At 40.2% G+C, this 18,194-nt stretch overlaps 2 protein-coding genes across 6 annotated transcripts in view; one reads left to right on the forward strand and one right to left on the reverse strand.

Moving 5' to 3' along the window:
- Positions 1-18,194, reverse strand: part of LOC135337660 (uncharacterized) — a 71,765-nt gene that overhangs the window by 26,429 nt on the left and 27,142 nt on the right. The gene's annotated exons all lie outside the window — the stretch shown is intronic.
- Positions 1,113-18,194, forward strand: part of LOC135337585 (uncharacterized) — a 63,779-nt gene continuing 46,697 nt past the window's right edge. For all 4 annotated transcript variants that reach the window (XM_064533521.1, XM_064533522.1, XM_064533523.1 and 1 more), the window contains exons 1-14: positions 1,113-1,285; positions 1,642-2,040; positions 2,106-2,249; positions 2,307-2,378; positions 2,465-2,638; positions 8,994-9,320; positions 9,384-10,346; positions 10,400-10,525; positions 10,571-11,302; positions 11,701-13,578; positions 13,637-15,637; positions 15,692-15,928; positions 16,052-16,717; positions 16,830-17,636. In XM_064533521.1, the coding sequence (XP_064389591.1) occupies positions 1,255-1,285; positions 1,642-2,040; positions 2,106-2,249; positions 2,307-2,378; positions 2,465-2,638; positions 8,994-9,320; positions 9,384-10,346; positions 10,400-10,525; positions 10,571-11,302; positions 11,701-13,578; positions 13,637-15,637; positions 15,692-15,928; positions 16,052-16,717; positions 16,830-17,636 (8,557 nt within the window). In that variant the 5' untranslated portion in view covers positions 1,113-1,254. The remainder of the gene's footprint in view (positions 1,286-1,641; positions 2,041-2,105; positions 2,250-2,306; positions 2,379-2,464; positions 2,639-8,993; positions 9,321-9,383; positions 10,347-10,399; positions 10,526-10,570; positions 11,303-11,700; positions 13,579-13,636; positions 15,638-15,691; positions 15,929-16,051; positions 16,718-16,829; positions 17,637-18,194) is intronic.

Below are 18,194 nucleotides of genomic sequence, written 5' to 3' on the forward strand. Positions count from 1 at the left end.
TAAGCTTTCAGCAGGAAAGAGATCCTTTTGGTCTGGTAGCTTTGTATCACCTGGGATCGAAGAGAGAGGGGTGCAAAATGTCGATTATGACCGCCATTTATGTCAACAGCTTCGTTTATACCTTGACAATCACTGGTTGTCCAGTATACGTAGCTACACAGCACCACAATTTTGTAGATCGATAACAATGTGCCCACATGCATAATTTTGATCAGATCCCACATAGCTATAATTAGTGCATGGAGATATCAAAAGATTATACTACATGCATGTGTAAAAAAGGTTCTGACAGCCTCTTCAAGAGAGTAAATTGATGGAATCGTTTGATTTACCTATAGCTTGTATGCCATTGCGGACGGTAGCTCTGATGATCCCGAGCTGCTATGGCGTGTGGCAGAACGTACTTTTGAGAAACACAAAGATAAAAAGAAGTAGCAAAGAAGGGAATTGAAATATATCAAAGAAAGCGTTGATCTTGGGCAGTTGGTTTATAAGTTTAAGCAATGGAATAATCGACGTCTCACCATCTTCCTAATACGTGTCTTGCTGTCATAATTATCATTAGGATCCAACTCACGAATGAACTTGTTAGTAAGATTATGTTCGATGATAACCTGGCGAAATACTCTTCCGTTTGCTGTGAATTGGCCAACTTTTCATTTCTGCCGAGTGTGTCACGCCTGCCATCTGAGTTGTACAATTTGTATTTATTTAGTGAATACAATAAGATAAGCACTATAGCAGTCATGTCATTGTAGTGTACTCAGACCAAACATTTACATTAAATCTGAAAGTTGATAGTAGACATCAGCAGTAGATGCTTGTACATGCTTGCTGCAATTGCTTCAGTTTAAAGTTAATAGATCTACTATAATTATATGCAATGCACATAATTCATGTCTCTTTTTGCATGCGCGCCAATCACAGTTATTATAGCTTATTATAGTGATATATTACAAGCATTCATTGAACAACAGTTATAAAGGATTACAGTCCCTGCATCATTAACTCACTTATGTATCTAATTTGGCACAATGCATCTTGATCTACCATAATAGGTCTAGTAGTGCATTTTTGGGGAGGGGCTGGTATTTTTGTTGTGGGATATAATTATTATAGCCATGCAGCTAGATCTAGTCAAACCTTTTTTCAGTTCTCTCTATTCATTGTATTGAAGAATCATCTCAGCCTGCCAATCTGATCTAGATCTTGGAGCAGTCAATCTCATCAATGAACTGTTGTTAGCTTTCAATCATGGGCTATGACAGTGGAAATGTTGTAGAAGGTATATCATAATTATACTATATATGTTTCATTCATCATTCATTCGCGATACTTTTTTACTCAATTAGCTGGCCTGAATATTACCTTTTATAATGAGACTAGCTATAACATTTAATTAATACTAAACATTTCTGTAATAAGTCTGAACCTGAATGTAACTTTCACGAAAAAAAAAAGAAGGTTTTATGGCACTTGTGTTTTTAGATCTGTAGAGTCTGTTGTACCAATATCCTATAGTATAGATATTGGCCACTCTATTTATATAATTACACCGATTCTATTTTCACTGTATGAAGGCACGTACACTGATGCTGTGTTGATTACCAACCACTATCAATCTACCCATGCTTCCCACAGCCCTTAGAGACTGTCTCTCTCTGCCCACAATAGAAGCCCCCACATTCTGTGTACAAAAACAGGAAGATGTTTCGAGGAAAATGTCACCTCTCTTTGTTCACAAGAAACACAGACATTGTCCAAACTGTGTACACACTGAGACTGAGCGGTATAAACATTCTCCTGGTGTTCCTATGGCACTGGTAGTGAGCTTCAAAAGGAGACTACAGATTTTGAAGGTTCTTTTAATGTTGCTAATTATTGCTGGAGATGTCGAGACTAATCCTGGCCCTGTTCCCAAACTCAAACTCGCAAATTTATACAAAGAATTGTGCGAGTTGACTAATCCAATTTCTTTTGGTAAAGAACTTCATATTCCTCAGCTGGAATTAGACAGAATTCAAGATGATGATCCCAACGGTATATATAGGTGTACACATTTTGAATAGTTAGACTAGTACTTAGTAAAAACTAACTTTTCACAGATATAAACAAACAGAAAATGGCTCTATGTCAATATATTGTCAAGGAGCTACATGGAATTGACTGGGACAAAATTGCCGATGCTCTCAAAAGCATTTCAATGGAATATTTGGCAGTGAAAATCAGACAAAGTTATTGTCAACAAGGTATGCATCCTGTGCTTATAATTATATTAATATTGTAATCATTGTCAATTGGTTCAGATTGTTCCTCTTCTGATTCTTCTACCGAGTATCTCTCAGCAGAGGAAGAACTCACACAAACTGCACCATTGTGTAAGTCCATTAGTGTACATTGCAGAAGAAGTAGTACATGCCATCACCCTTCATTCACTGCTTGTACTATGTTTTTAATATAACAGCTAGCCAGTTGACACCAGACCGTCAAGTCCAACTACCTACAGTGCAAGATGGTGAAAAAGCGCCACATTCTCGAACTAGCAGAGTTAGGGGTGAACCAAAGAAGCAGCAGAAACAAGAGACTTCTGATGCTTCAGTATCAGCCACAATGGGTCCTCCTAGGCCTAGCACTAAAGGTGAGAATAGTGAACCAAGACTAAATTGGGCCAGGCATGCATGGCTTCATCAGTCCTGCATTCTGATTGTTAAATATCTTTTGTTCATCAAAGGCTACCAATTTCTATAAATATGTCACTAAGTTAATTGCTGCTCGTTGGTATTTGGTTTAATTGGAAAGGCACACTGTATAGCGGGTATTTTTCTGGGGGCAAAACATTCGTGGAGCAATATTTATTCACTTTTTGGATAATATTTTCGTGATTGCTGCTTGCACTGCAGGTAAAATTAAGTAAGGTCGCTTCATTCGTGGGTAAATTATTCGTGGTAAGAGCTTCAACCACAAAAACCACAAAAATTTTGCCCCACGAAAATTACCCGCTATACGGTAGCTAGTATAGGGTGTGTAGCCTCGATTTAAGGTTGCAGTCCTAATTCACAGGCCTTGGATTGAAGAAAGAAGGCCTGCTATACATGCAGTCCCTTCCATGTGATATTATTTTTCTTACACGGTCACGTAGCCTCAATTAAGGTATGATTCGGTGAGGGGGTCATTGTGATATAAAACACAGAATTATAGCATGATAATCCTTGTATTTTATTCAATATACAGGCAACTCGCCCTCGGGGCTTCGCCCTCGTGCTTGTGCTAAAACAAGTACGTGCTATACTCCTAGTGCATATGATAAAATTAGTAGTCTGGGTCCACGTGGTGGTCTATATGTAGTGTGCTGCTTTTAGTGAGCTCGTGCCCATCAGTTAAGAGCAGTACGATGGATTATGGGGACTGGAGAGAAAAGGCTCCATTTCGAGCATGAACCAATGCCACCACAGAAACAAAGATTTGTGTCTATAATTTTCCATGACAATGATGAAATGGGGTTATTGATTCTACATTGCTTGCCTTAATTGAGTGCGACACTCCTAGAGGATAGATACCAGAGATCTATGCTTCTAGTGTATATCTGAAACTTCCCAGCACTGATCCTAACCTTGTAGTGTCAATCAAAGGGTAGCAACTGGGCCTGTTCTTTCATGAGAGTGAAGAGTTCTTGCTTCGCAAAAGACGGAGTATACTATACTCCACTCCTAATAGCTAAAAGCTAGCTATAGGTATAAAATATGACACGGATTTAGTTGTGATTATGGTAACTTTTACTGAAATTGTTTTTACGTACACCTTTAGTGTTTGTTTGCTCAGGAATTCGTTTGTTTGAGGGAATACCTGAGACGAATTCCAACCATGACAATACCAGGCCTAGTTGTCGACCTAGATATAGAGACAAATCGGCCTGGTAACGAGGCTATAGGTATAATTACAGCTCATCCTTTCACAAGGCTAGTGTCAGCTTTCAGTCTGTTCAAATGATGAGCCACCCACACTGTGCGTTTTGTACTATAGAAACCTTCAATCGAACTGTAATACGAATACAACTGAGTTGCTAGATCTACCACTAAAATTAATTACTTGTTCTATCAACTAGAGAAAGGCATCTATATTCAGACACAATGCATGTTCAGACACTCATTCTAAGGAAACAGGTAGTGATAAAAAATTATCTTTTGCACCATCTGATCAAGCATGTGTACGTGTTACTATGAATGTATGCAAAAACGAATTGATAAATATCAACTACTATTAAAGTCTTCAAGAGCTGAAAATGTGCTAGTGTCTGATAAACGGTAAGAACAGACAAAAAAATCGATCATCAGACACAACCTACCGTTTCTTCTGTAGAGGGATATGCTGAGAGTCACATAGTAATTATGTAAGGACAATAACAAACCCCCAAAGTTGGAGTTGCAAAACGCTTGTATGTCTGAGTCACTCGCGTATCAATGATGATCAGACAGAAAATGAGGTCAAAGGTTATTGGCATCCCATGCAACTGGGGTCAAAGGTCAACTGTTTTAGTGGGCGTGTACGTGGATGCCAATGATATTTGACCTTTGACCCCATTTGCTGTCTGATCATTGAAGTGACTCAGTAGCCTCGACAACAGGCCGATCGGTCTCCAATTGAACGCTAGGTCGCCTACTAGGCCTGGTATAGCCTCGATTCCAGGCCGCTGAGAAAGGCGGCCTGGTATACACTGTTTACGCATGCGCCAGAATTACCAAGAATCTTGGTAATCGTAAATTGTAGTATAATAATAATTATTTATCAGTATTCTTATTCCGCATTTAGTTGTAAAACATTGATATCCGTTTCATTTATAATAATGTCATTGAAAAAAGAAATCTAGTCCAAGTTAATTGTGTAATGGCTGCTACCTTCTCTTCTGCTCTTGCATACGCGTTATCCTGTGTTGGAAAACCAGGTCTAGTCTTGAAAGACAAGCAGCTGGAGGCGTTGATTTGTCTGTACGCTGGTGTTTATGTGGGCAAGCCCCAGAGCAAGTCCATCTGCTTTCCAGACACTCCCTTTCTTGATTGATGTGAAGCTTGACAGGACCAGTGCACCTCTCTCTGAAAGAAGTGTTGTGATGGTGATTTCTCCTCTTGTTTCTCTGAGTGAAGCCATCTTCAAAGTGTTGGTGTGTCTGTTCGACGTTCAGTGCCATTCTCTCTGGAAGGAAGTATTGTTGTGACATTTGCCGAAAATTGGTCACAGAGTAAGTACGTGGTATCTGATCCGAGAACTGTGTGGCCTGAATGTGTTTACAATCCGAGGGACTTGTGTGTATCCGATCCGAGGGACTTGTTGCTTGAGTGTGTATCCGGACTTGTTGCTTGAGTGTGTATTAATGGATAGTGCTTTCAATGGTAAATCTATTGTGTAAATCAATAAGTAGTCCTCACATTATTTTACGTCACAGCCACTGTACTTATCCACATTTATTTTTTACCCACAGGTTTAACTAATTTCTTATGAGATTAGCTTGTCGCCTGAGTGTGTATTCGATCCGAGCCTCAAGTTAATGAATAAACGCAGTGCTGTGGCATCCAGGTGAGTAGATTCACCTGTCACAAACAAACAAACAAACAAACAAACAAACAAACCAAACGACTACTATAACCCGTGGCCGCCCACGCGCCTCGGGTTAATAAATCTACAGAGCTGATGTTTTACTTAGCTGTCTCTGTCCACAGTATATACAGAGAGGTAGCCTCTCCTTTTTCTTCTTTATCACAATAAGATAAATACTGTTTTAACGTTCAATGAGATAAAATACGGTAAATAATAAATTAATTGTCCACCCACGCGCCAACAGTAAATACCAGGCCCACTATTCAAGGGGCTGGAGTCGAGGCTAATACAATACCAGGCCCACTATTCAAGGGGCTGGAGTCGAGGCTAGGCCTGGTATTGATTGTATTTGGGCGTGATCTGGGCGTGGTTTTTTAATACAGGTATAACAAAAAATGAATCCTCTAACAGTGGTCTTCAACAGCAGCCTCTGGGGCCGGGCAGTATACAGCAGGAAATACTTCCCAGAAGACACTTCTTTGGCAGTGGCAACCAAATCTTTGTCGATTCCTTTATTGCTACTGAGGATGGCAGCAGAAACACCTCTATTGTTTAGACTCCTGACCTGGTCAATCATGGGTCTCATGATGAGAGATACAAGGGGAGAGACAATTAACAAGAATTATACCACACTTACGTCACCACAAATTGATCTCATTGGTCAACAGCTGTAGGATATATAGAATATTAGCATACAGCCCCAGGCTAGTCTGGGGGCCAGACCTAATAGCTCGGGGGCAAAATCAAGAGAGCTAGGATTAGTATGAGAGTATTGCTACATCTACTCCTTCTTTATAACCTCCAATATCACAGTCTCCTCCCTATTGACAGTCCAAGAGCACACGGAAGTGCTGTAAGAGTCTCCAGACCTTCTTTCTCTCTTCCCCCTCCCCCCTCTGAGAAAAAGGTCTGGCCCCCAGACTAGCCCCAGGCATGCACAGTTTTTCAAGTTGTTTTTTAGTTTTTTCATTTGTTCAAGAAAGTAAGGAAAGAGAAAAGAGCCATGCTTGACGGTACTAAGACTCAAAGTGACGGCAGAAACACGGAAGATGCTCTCCAACAAGATGGCTAAGCTTCCATGGGTCCATGGGCGCGGTTTAGATACATTTTATCCAAGAAGAGCTTGCAACTCCAGTAAGGGACGTCGAATGGTCAACGCTTGGACCAAGGAAGCTCTTGAGCATCTGTAGGAGTCAACATGTTGCTCAACTAGCTCTTTGACGGCTGCAAAATTCGGCATAGTCTCGTTCTTTTTTGCAGTCTGCATCGTGATTGAATTGTTGCTAGGGGGAGGTCCTTTTATAGTGCTGCGGTCACGTGGTATAAGTCAGATATGCCACACCTACTCGGAGGATATGCACCCTATGTATCCTCCGCTACCGTGGTTACATACCCCTCGGCTCTGCCTCGGAGTAACCACGGTAGCGGAGGATATAATTATGGGTGCATATCCTCCTCTTAGGTGTGGTATATCCTATACCAACACTTTTGTCAACAGGAGGAGCCTTGGTCCTACCTAGCTTGTAGTCCATTAAAAAGGGTAGCAACTGATATAGCAGAGAGACTTGCCATACCCCGTTGGGAACCAGATAAACACATCCCTTCCCTCAAACAGGAGCTTGAGAGCCTGGGCCTGTTCTGCCATGAGAGTGAGGCCATCTTGCTTCAAACAAGACAACGCGTTGCATGCCTAGACTCGCCAGCCAGCCCTTGAGAAAGGGACTGGTCAAACTCCGTGTAGAGACTCGTGTAACGTTTGCCACGATATTTGTGGCAACTAACCGCATGCGGTTACCGCAAGATCAATGATAGTGACGTTTCACTAGAAAACTCTACGTATCACATGCAGTATACTGACGTCACGAAAACCGCTGCCACTTAAAATATTTTCTGATATGCTGACTGTGCAACACGAGTCTCAACACGGAGTTTGACCAGTCTACTGTTCGCCTGCAACAGTGACGGCATGCGAGTCTATTGCATGCCATAGCTAGCTAGCTAGCTAGCTATAAATTGAGAACATGACACGGAGCTACATTACTGTAACTTTTACGGGAGTAAAATGCCTCTACGTCAGTACACCTTTAGTATTACAGAAAAAAAGCAGGAAACAAAATGTGAAGAATCTCTGCTTTAGTTTCCGGTTCCTGCCACGCCCAGATACAATCAATACCAGGCCGTATTTTTCAACTTCGTTCTATTAAAAAAAAATCGGCCTGGGACCGAGGCTAGTGACTCAGCAGAAATAATTGCTGCATGGACATACAAGCGTTTTGCAACTCCAACTTTGGGGGTTTTATTGTTTAGTTATTGTCCTTACATAATTACTATGTGACTCTCAGCATATCCCCCTACAGAAGAAACGGTAGGTTGTGTCTGATGATCGATTTTTTTGTCTGTTCTTACCGTTTATCAGACACTATAGCACATTTTCAGCTATTGAAGACTTAGTAGTTGATATTAATTTTATCAATTCTTTTTTGCATACATTCATAGTAACACATGCTTGATCAGACGGTGCAAAAGAAAAATTTTTATCACTGCTTGTTTCCTTAGAATGAGTGTCTGAACATGCATTGTGTCTGAATATAGATGCCTTACTCTACTTCTTTTTCGTTGTAATGGCATTGTTTACCGCGAACATTTATATCCACGAATTTATTATCGCATGCATGCTGCGGAAAGGTTGCTATTCTGCAAAACTTAAATCCACGAAAACCTGATGCCAGGCCCATCTCTGAGAGGAAGTGGGCGTGGAATTGAGATTAGCTGCGGAGAGGCGGGCTTCTCATCTTCAAGGTTACACAAAGGTTTCTTATTGTTGTGATTGTAAGAAATGCATGCGTACTACCTTAGCGCTCTAGAATTATATGCGAGCATACAATTACAGTACTCTCGCTATTCCGGCTCTCTGAAGTACGGCCACCTCAATATAATTATACCGCCCATTAATTTGGTTTGGCACAGATTGCTAGCTAGATGTTTACTGCACAACAACACTCGCTATTCCGTATACTGCATGGCCAGTACTGGCTGCCCTAAACTAGGTTTTCAATGTACGTTTATTACGGCTGGATATGACGTTTGTGTGTGGTTGTGGTTTGGCAGATAAATTTGTAAATAGAATTAAAGCAGAATGATTTATTATCCTCGAGACAAGAACCGCAAAGTTAGTCATTATATTCGAGGTAAGGTCATTTTTTAGCTGCGGTTTTTTTATGAAATGCGGCCACCTCGCTATTCTGGCCAAGCTACACTGTCCACTGTTCTCAAGGGTAACCGGATTAACTGTACACGTTTTGGCCAATTTTAAGGCTCCAAAAACGGTGTGCGATATCTATTTATGTTTTACTTCCTCGATTAATATGCCTTAAATTTTAGTGTCACGATATATTTATCCCTAGTGACTTTTCAAAGACTTGTGAAAAGACACCATCTAACTGATGTTCAACTCAACCGTGAAATAGGGCGAGATGATATTCCCCTCTTGGCTATTTATTTTGACAAGATTGAATTATATCCCAAACTAATGAACCTCAATCCAGCTGAAGAACAGGACGTGATAAACACTTTGCATGCAAGTAGCCAAGTTGCGATGATCAAGTGCTTATCTCTGTGGAAAGGACACGATCCTTTCAAAGCAACATACGTAGCTCTACTGGAAATGTTACTCAGGCTGGAGAAAGGAGAGATAGCCAATAACATCTGTCTGTACTTGGCTGCAAAAAATGGTAAGGCTAGCTCTTGATAGGTATATGCATGCTATTAATTGCTAGACATAATTTTGTGCACAGAAAGCAGTGGAGCGTTAAATCGAGAATCAATATCATCAGACCTTAGTGATTCAAGTGAATCGTTTACATCTATAGCTAGTGATTATGCAACTGATTCAGTTTCGTCATTGGGATCACAGCAAGTGCCTCGCTTGCAATTTGAGTGTGGGTGTGGGCAATGCACTGTGTATGGTTTCATCACTGGAGAGACCTGCCCCAATCCCAAAGCTTTTCCATTTCCCAAGTTGGAAATCTACGGAATTCCTTCTGACGATATCGACTATATTGAAATCAAATTGCATCAGCAATCGACAAAACTGCACAGAAGTTTTTGCGAGTTAGTATTGGACACATTTAATGAAATGCTAGAGAGGTCTGTAGACGTTCAGAAATTAATTGTGTATTTAAAGATGCTTTTAAAGCCTAAGTGGTATTTCCCATTGACCAGCTCACAAGTTTTAGATTGCTTGGATGATCTCGAGAGTTTTGATGATATTGGAGTCTATTTGACAAAACAGCAATACTGTTCATGGTTCGATTATGAATTAATTGAACATCTCCGAAATAAATATCTGTTCACTAGTAGTGATTCAGTTTTGGACGACTACAAAGCTAAATTTAAAGTATATGTCAGTCAGCGTTGCTTTATATATCTAAATGACGAGGGTCCTTGGCCAAAACACCAAGTAAAAGTGAAGTTCAAATTAGATTTCCAATATGAACAGCTATCACACAACGTGATCAAGCATCTCAAGTGTGTGTTTGCAGATATTCTTGGCTCACCAAACTATCATCTATGTTTCAAACAAGCGAGAGAAGGCTGTACTGAGCTTGTATTCGGAGCACCTCCTTACTTTGGGGAAATCCGCCAGCTGTCAAAGTATCAGAAGTCTCAGCTTAAAGCTCATGGCTTCCTCAAAGTTATTATAATGGAGCAAGATTTCCTCGAAGTTGACCCAGAAAAAGTTAAACTGAAAGATACAAGTGAGAGAAAATAATTATTTGCTGCTCTATTAATAATTATATGTCATGTGCAGATTCTGTGTCTAGTCTCGATAACAGTGAGCTGGGTGAGATCAGCAGTACATGCAGTGAAGGGGATAATGAGACAAGTGATGGAGAAGAGGCAGACATTGATACAACAGACCTTGAATACACCACAGGCGAGTAAATAATTTGTTGTGGATTGTTAATAACTATTTTTGTAGGTCCTGGATCTACAGTGGAAGTAACCTACGATCTAATTCTCACCAATGTTTGTGAAAGTGAACTTGAACTACAAGAGGAAATGGACCTAGATGTGTCTCCGTGCTCGCTCTGGAAAGCTCTTCACAGTGGGCAGCAGTGTATGGCATTAAAATACAATGGCGAAGGTGATGTACTGAACTTCAGCAAGTACATTGAAGATATGCAACAAAATAAGCGCAATGTGATGCCATCGAAATGTGTCCATTTTGATGCTAAACTCTCTTCCCACCCCGTTATCCTATTTGAAGTTCAGCAGCCATTTAATGATTATTGCTTTTCCTCTGAAGTCTTATCTGAAATGCAACAACTTTCATTGTTATTGAATGCTGCTATTAGTGTTCTTGGGTTCTCGTCGAGTATTACGCTTCAAATGACTACAGAATCTCTCTTTGTACACACAACTAGTACAGATGACATAACTAGTACAGATGACACAAAAGCAATGTTTTTACCTATGTATGAGCATTCTTACTTCCATCAATTGGTACCCAAGACCCAACCTGAGTTACCTAGCCTAAATTGGCTAAAAGATACTCTTCTTTTGATGGTCCATCGTAAACAGTGCAACAGCAACTCCAAACTATCGGAAAACCACATTCTCTTCAACATTTTCAAGCACAGGTGGTTCCCAGACGATAAACCAGGCTACTCAAGTACAGCAGATGTTGCCAAAGAACTGCAACACATACTAGGTAAGTAGACGATACAGGATAAGACGGTCAACTTGCTCTGTTGGACAAGTGAATGTGATGTTCAGTGTTATAGTTACTGGTCTGTAGCCATATCTACGTTTGTTTGTTGAGCTATATCAATATACTACTATGTCTGCATTATATTATTGCACTTGACTATATTATTGTTAAAGTGTGCAACATAATTATAAGCTAACCTGCATGTGCTGATCTGGCTGCTAGTTCTGGCTCTTCTGTTCTGTATTTTTGTACGTATATACATTCTAGGCAAGCGCCCATGGCAAGTGCATCTTTGTGTATTTATTGCCTCCAAACAGGGTAACGCTCACATGATTGGCATTTACCCAGCATGCGTCTGTCACATTTTGTTTACATTACATGGTTACTATTTGTTTTAGAGCTGGAGAAAACCAGATTGGAAATGATTGATACTCTAGCGGACTCTGAATATTTAGAGGTACCACATTTGCACATGCTTCTCATTGGACACACTGGAGTGGGAAAGACGTCTATTAGAAAGCATCTTCAGAACATTCCCTTTAATGATGAGGAGAAAAGCACGATCATAATGGAGCAGGAACTCTTATATCAAGAAACATTTGAAAGTACAGTGGACTCCAAGAAAAGCACTGTGGTGTTTGAAAAGTACAACAGCGTTTATAAGAGCAACCCAGATAATATTTATCTCACTCTCTGGGACATAGGAGGTCAACCAATGTTTCAAGATCTTCTTCCTTGCTTCGCTAAAATTAGATCCATTTATGGCATCATTGTTCGACTATGTGACCTGTTGGATAATTCGAACGCTTCCATTAGACCTACCTGCCCAATTGAAATAGAGAGAGAGGCGCCTTACACATCTACTGATTACCTGTATCGATGCATTTCCTTTATAGAATCTACTTTGCTTGATCTGCATCTCAACAACCTTCCAGATATGTTGAACAAAAGAGTATTTGAAGTAGCTAGTGGAACAGCTTTCCCCAAAATAGCCTTTATCGGCACTTTCAAAGACCAAATTAATATAGAAGACAAGCAAGACCTGGAGCAAATATGTTTTCGGTTAAAAAATAATCTGAACTCTCTAGGAACAGACTTTCTTGAAAATATAATTTTCCCTTCAACTTCTCCAACCAACTCTTTTATGTTTGAGATAGACAACACACGATCAGGAGCGAAGTATGAAGATCTTGGAATGAAAGCTTTGCGAGAGCAAATAGTTTTTTGCACAAAAAGTGCCAAAGCAAAAATACCTAACAAATGGATTGCTTTCAAGATTGATCTAGAACGAGAATCACGCTTACAACAGCCTTGCACAGGAATTGTGACATTTGAAAAGGCTAGTGAAATAGCTAAACAGCACAAAACAGACCTTAAAGCAGCTCTCTGCTATTTTCATGAACTTGGTATCTTCATATGGTATCATGACAAGAAACATCTCCAAGAATATGTTTTTGTTGAGCCTAAGAACCTACTTTCCATTCTTGGAACTATTCTTGACCCCCAAGTGTATACTGATCTCCCTAAACAATGGAAGCAACTTCAGACACAGGGTATTCTTAATGTTCAAGTAGTTGAACAACTTCTAGCGGATAGTAAGACTGGTCTCCCACTATCATGGATTCTTAGCTTCTTTCAAGAGCACCATTTAGCAATGCCTTTATTGGAAGGCTACTTTATTCCGTCTATGCTCCAAGTGCTTCCCATTTGTCCTAATCATCAGCATGTATTTGATGCGAACCTTTCAGCCTGTTCTGTATTACCAGCCAATTTAAAAGTGGCACCTCTCTTTTTGGCTCCAAGATCTAAGTTTGTACCACCAGGTTTTTTCCCAAGACTAATGACCGTACTTTCTGGAATCAAAGAAGGCAATATATTATGGAAACTGTCACCTGATGTTATAAATTGTAAAAACACGGTGTCATTTGATATCAATAACCAGTTTCGGCTTGTATTCACTGAGTTTATTGACTGTGTTCGAGCTCACTTCGATGGACTGAGTAACGACAATATTCCCCAGCGTGATGTATGTCTTCAAATTGTATTCACTCTTAATGTGCAGCTGCAAAGAGTTATCAATACTAAGTTGATACGCTTAACATTTGTGTGTTCTTACTCTGAACATTCATCTAGCATCCACTTTCTCAAATATTTGCCATTTGCAACGGATGATCTTGTATCATGTGGTGAACATCCCGGCAAAACAATGGAGCTCACTGCTGCCCACAAAATATGGTTGAGTGATGAACATCATCCAAAGATAGCTACTCTAAAAGGTAAATTATAATGGTGTTACTATATAATTATGCAGCCAATAATAATTTCTTGTTGCAGATGCTGAGGCTAGATTTGAGGCTGCGATGAAAGGAAAGAAGTTTGGTCTGCGATTCACAACAATTCTTTTTACTGGACTGCCAGGATCAGATGTCCATACCTGCAAGCGTTTGATTATGGATAAGAACTTTACTCCTTTTGAATCACCACACTCATTGGATCACAGCTTTGAATTTAGTTACTATACCGTCAGTGATGAAAAGATTAAACCTTTACACGATGATGATTCGGATATGGTGTTTGCTTGTAATGCAGCTGTACAGACACCAAAGGGAGCTAAAAATGACAAGTCAGATGAACATTCCATCCAACAATCCGAAGAAGCATCAATCGATTGCCAAACCGAGCCAGATGAACATTTTCCACAGCAAAGACCCAAAGAGGCATCAAGTAAAAACTCTGCAAGTGATCGAAGTAAGCAAGAAAGTTCTGCTCAATCTGTTGGTAAAGAAGTTGAAGTACCAAGTTCAATACCTGCTGGAAACTCCTCACAGCATCTCACTTCTAATCAGATTCTAATCTATGAGCCAATACCTAAAGAGAGTCTATTAAAATGTGTCTCTCCTGAGAATATTTTACAACTAATGGTAAATCGCGATCGATTGCTTACAAAAGATTTTGATAATTTGAACATTATTAATTGCGTATGCTGCTCTGATGTTTGGTTGTTGAATGTACTACCAATTTTCCTTAAAGGCATCGCCATAGGCATAAACTGTATGAGTTCGAGCCAAGATCTCGAAGGAAAAATAATCCTTCAGAAAATTTTAGTTCCCGAAACTGAAATTGAAGCAGATGTATCTTTTACTAATAAGCAACTAATAAAAGACATCAGTATGCTAGCAACAAAACTGATGGTCATTGAAACACATGCAGAAGTTGAGTCGATTGAGAAAAATAGTGAAATTCTCTTTAGGGATAATGAGCAAGCCAAATTAATTGCTGATAAAAATGGAAAACAAGAAGTATTTGAAGTAGGCAAATCATTGAGGGAGATAGAAAACATTGAACGACAGCTAGTATCATCGTTGGATTTGAGTGAACTGAAGCAAGTCTCTTTATTCTGGCACATGCTTGGTCACGCTATCAAGAAAGTTATGCAACAATACAATCGGAACTTTATTAGCAAGCAAGAAGTATTGACTATTGCTGCTGAATTCAGAATGTCAGAAACTGATCTTGAAATTGCCTTACTTAGCCTGCACATAACTGGTGTGATTCTTTACTTTGGCAATGTTCTTCCAAATGTGATATTTAAGGATTCGACCGTATTGATCCAATTGATTGCAAAGATAAACCTTTTTGACCTACAACATAATCGAGGAGCTATTATTCCCTTCTCTGCATTTGAAGTTTGTGAAGTAATGTATGCTGAAGGATTGTTCACATGTAAAGAAGCAATATCCCTCTTCAAAGATTTACATCTGTTAATTGAAATGAAAAATTCGTTATTCTTGATGCCATGCTTACTGAGGGAAGAAGTCAGTGTTGAAACTTTCAGCTTTGTTTCCGGTTTGAAAGATACCAAAGTTGCTCCACTTGTGATCCAGTGTTTATTAGCCCATGGTTGTTTTGAGTACATCATGTGCTACTTGTGCTCACAGTACAATGGTCACCCATGGCCATGGAAAATTGATGTTCGTCGAGATTTATTCAAAAGTTTTGTGCAGTTCATTCTACCCGGAGTCAATGCTCTCATAAATGTGTATAGAAAGGAAGATGCTGAACTAACTGTTTATATCAATTCAAATTCGATGCAAGATTATCAGTTTCTACCATTTATCAGAACAGCAATTGTTACTGGTTTAAACAAAGCCGCAGAAGCGTTTCACATTACTGGTCAAGCTCTTCCTGTTGTGGGGTTTCACTGCACATGTGGTCAGGTTGACAACACACACATGATCGTTCCTAGCACAGAGGGTCACTGGAGATGTTCTGCTACAAATGAAAAGCTTGCACTTTTTTCTACTCAAGACATCTGGTTTACCAAGATACATGATAGTAAGTATAAATTATTAAAACTTGATCACTATTTTGGGTTGTATAATTACATAGGTGCTGACGCAGTTACCGTTCACAACGTGTTTGCTGAACTCATTCCATGGTCTAGTTCGTGGTACAAAGTGGGAATGCTCTTCAACTTGGAGAGTGATGCGCTGGAAACCATAACAGTACAGTGCCGCCAAGACACGGATGCAGCACTAATGGAGGTGATAAGAAAATGGTTCCACACTCATCACAACCCAAGCTGGGAGGAGGTTCAACAAGTCATTTCGAATCTGAAACAATCAGGTATAATTTTAACTTTATGCAGAGGCTCTAAAAGTACAGTATAATTATAGGGCCGTTCATACTAGATCATGTTTCTCATTTCTACTTCATACAACTATAATCACTATTTTCTTTTATCCTCAGATGACTCCCTGATTGAACGGTATTCCATGACTGAAGATGTCTTTAAAGAGTGTCTCCCTAACCTCACACTCTTTGTTAGCATATCCACACTCCTTCCATACTTGCTCAAATATCGTCTGGTACATCGGGCTGACGTCGATTCTGTACAATCGCCGAATCTTGATAATTCAACTAAAATATCTAATCTTCTCAATCTAACAAAAAGAAATGGAGGTAAAAATGGTTTTGCCCTACTCTACGATTGCTTGTTTAAGACCAGTGAGGAGCATCGAGGACATGATAAAATTGTTCAAGAACTTGAGAGATATGCACTTTCCTCCTCAACCATGAATCCCATTGCAATAGACCCATCAATCTTGGAGCCCCCTGATGCTGACTATGCTGTAGAGTCAGTGGATGCCCTCATCAGGGAAGTCTCTGACCACATTGGACGAGACTGGATGGTCCTAGCCAGAAGTCTTGGTTTTACGGAAATTGATATTCAATTGATTGATATTCAATCAATTGAATATGCCGATGAACGAGACCTCAAAGAGCAGATTTATCGGTTTTTCAACGAGTGGAAGAGAAGAGATGGGCAAGATGCTACTCGAGATAAACTTGTTACTGTCTTGTATGAGAGTGGATTAAATGAAGTCGTCCTGAAGACAACAGATGCTCAAAAAAGTAGGCAACAACATTCTGTGTACTTATAATGTTTGTTAGCAATCTTTCCTATAATTCCATGATGACTGTTAATTCACTGCCTCACCCACTCACTCTCCCCACACCCTTACAGTTGACCAAAATCACCAGAAGATCAATGATGATTTGACCATTTTCCTAGACGAGCCACTCGGTAGTGGTGCATTTGGAGCAGTCTTCAAAGGCAGCTACAGAGGCGATCCTTGTGCTATCAAACTATTACATCAGGTTGCTATGGAGATGCAGACAAACATTCCCGCCACCAAAAGTGAAGATGCTAGCAATGCAATTGATCGTGAGAGTGATTTTCTCAAGTCGTTCCAGCACCCAAACGTTGTTCAGTTTTTGTCGACTGCTAAGCACCCCAAATCAGGTGGTACAATCCTCGTTGTTGAGCTGATGGATTGCAATCTGAGATCCTATTTCTCCGGCCTTGATGAAGAGCCCCTCTCTAGCGAATGTGAAATTAGCCTCTCCAAAGACATGGCTTGTGGTCTGGCCTACATTCACAGCAAGCTGATTATCCACCGTGACCTCTGTGGCGATAACGTCTTGCTGAAGCTGACACTGCCAGTGCCTGTTGCAAAGATTTCTGACTTTGGTATGTCGCAACTATACGATCCCTCCAAGCTCAGCTCCACCCTCACAGCCATTGGTCAGCGTAGAGGGTATCTACCTCCCGAGGCCTATCGATTGGAAGAGGAGAATTACGATAATAGCCTGGATGTGTTTTCCTTTGGGGTGATTTTGACGCAGATTGTTTGCAAGTTAGAGACGATCAAATCAGCCAAGGATCGATCATTCCATGTTGCCCAGATCCCTCACACACACAGGTTGAGGAAGCTTATCGACAGCTGTTTGCAAGAAGACATGACGAGGAGACCATCTGCCAGGGACATCTGTGAGTCTATTAGTACTGTATAGCGCGGATTTCGTGGGTTAGTAATCCTACACAAAAATTAAGTCCACGAAAATTGTTCATTATCTGCTATAACGTGCAAGGCTTGGCTTCCGGTAAGCAGTCATTCCGCGAACATTGTGTAACGAAATGCTTTTAGAGCCCATTCCACGAAAATTTTGCGCTATACGGTACCAAGAGTACATTAAGAGGAGTGTCCAACTGTAGCAGCAGCTGAAGTGTAAACCAGGTTATGGTAGGAGCATGTCATACCACGTCACTATCAGACCGCATCTTAAGTGGATGCGTAGGTGTAGTGGTTATTAGATATCGGCACACACACACACACATGTGGTTTGTACCTCCAGCCCACATTTAATTTTATTCATGGCTAACAGTTTACACAACTACAAGTGTTAGTGTCGTATTCAGTCCTAGATGTAAAATGGAATGCATGTGCGTGAGAGTTGTATACTCCTCTTAATGTACTCCTGACGGTACCTAGTGCATGATAATAATATTTAGACAGTACTCAGTACATTGTATGTGCGTAGCGCGAGG

This window comes from Halichondria panicea, chromosome 6 (genome assembly GCF_963675165.1).
Source record: "Halichondria panicea chromosome 6, odHalPani1.1, whole genome shotgun sequence".
NCBI classification, from domain to species: domain Eukaryota; kingdom Metazoa; phylum Porifera; class Demospongiae; order Suberitida; family Halichondriidae; genus Halichondria; species Halichondria panicea.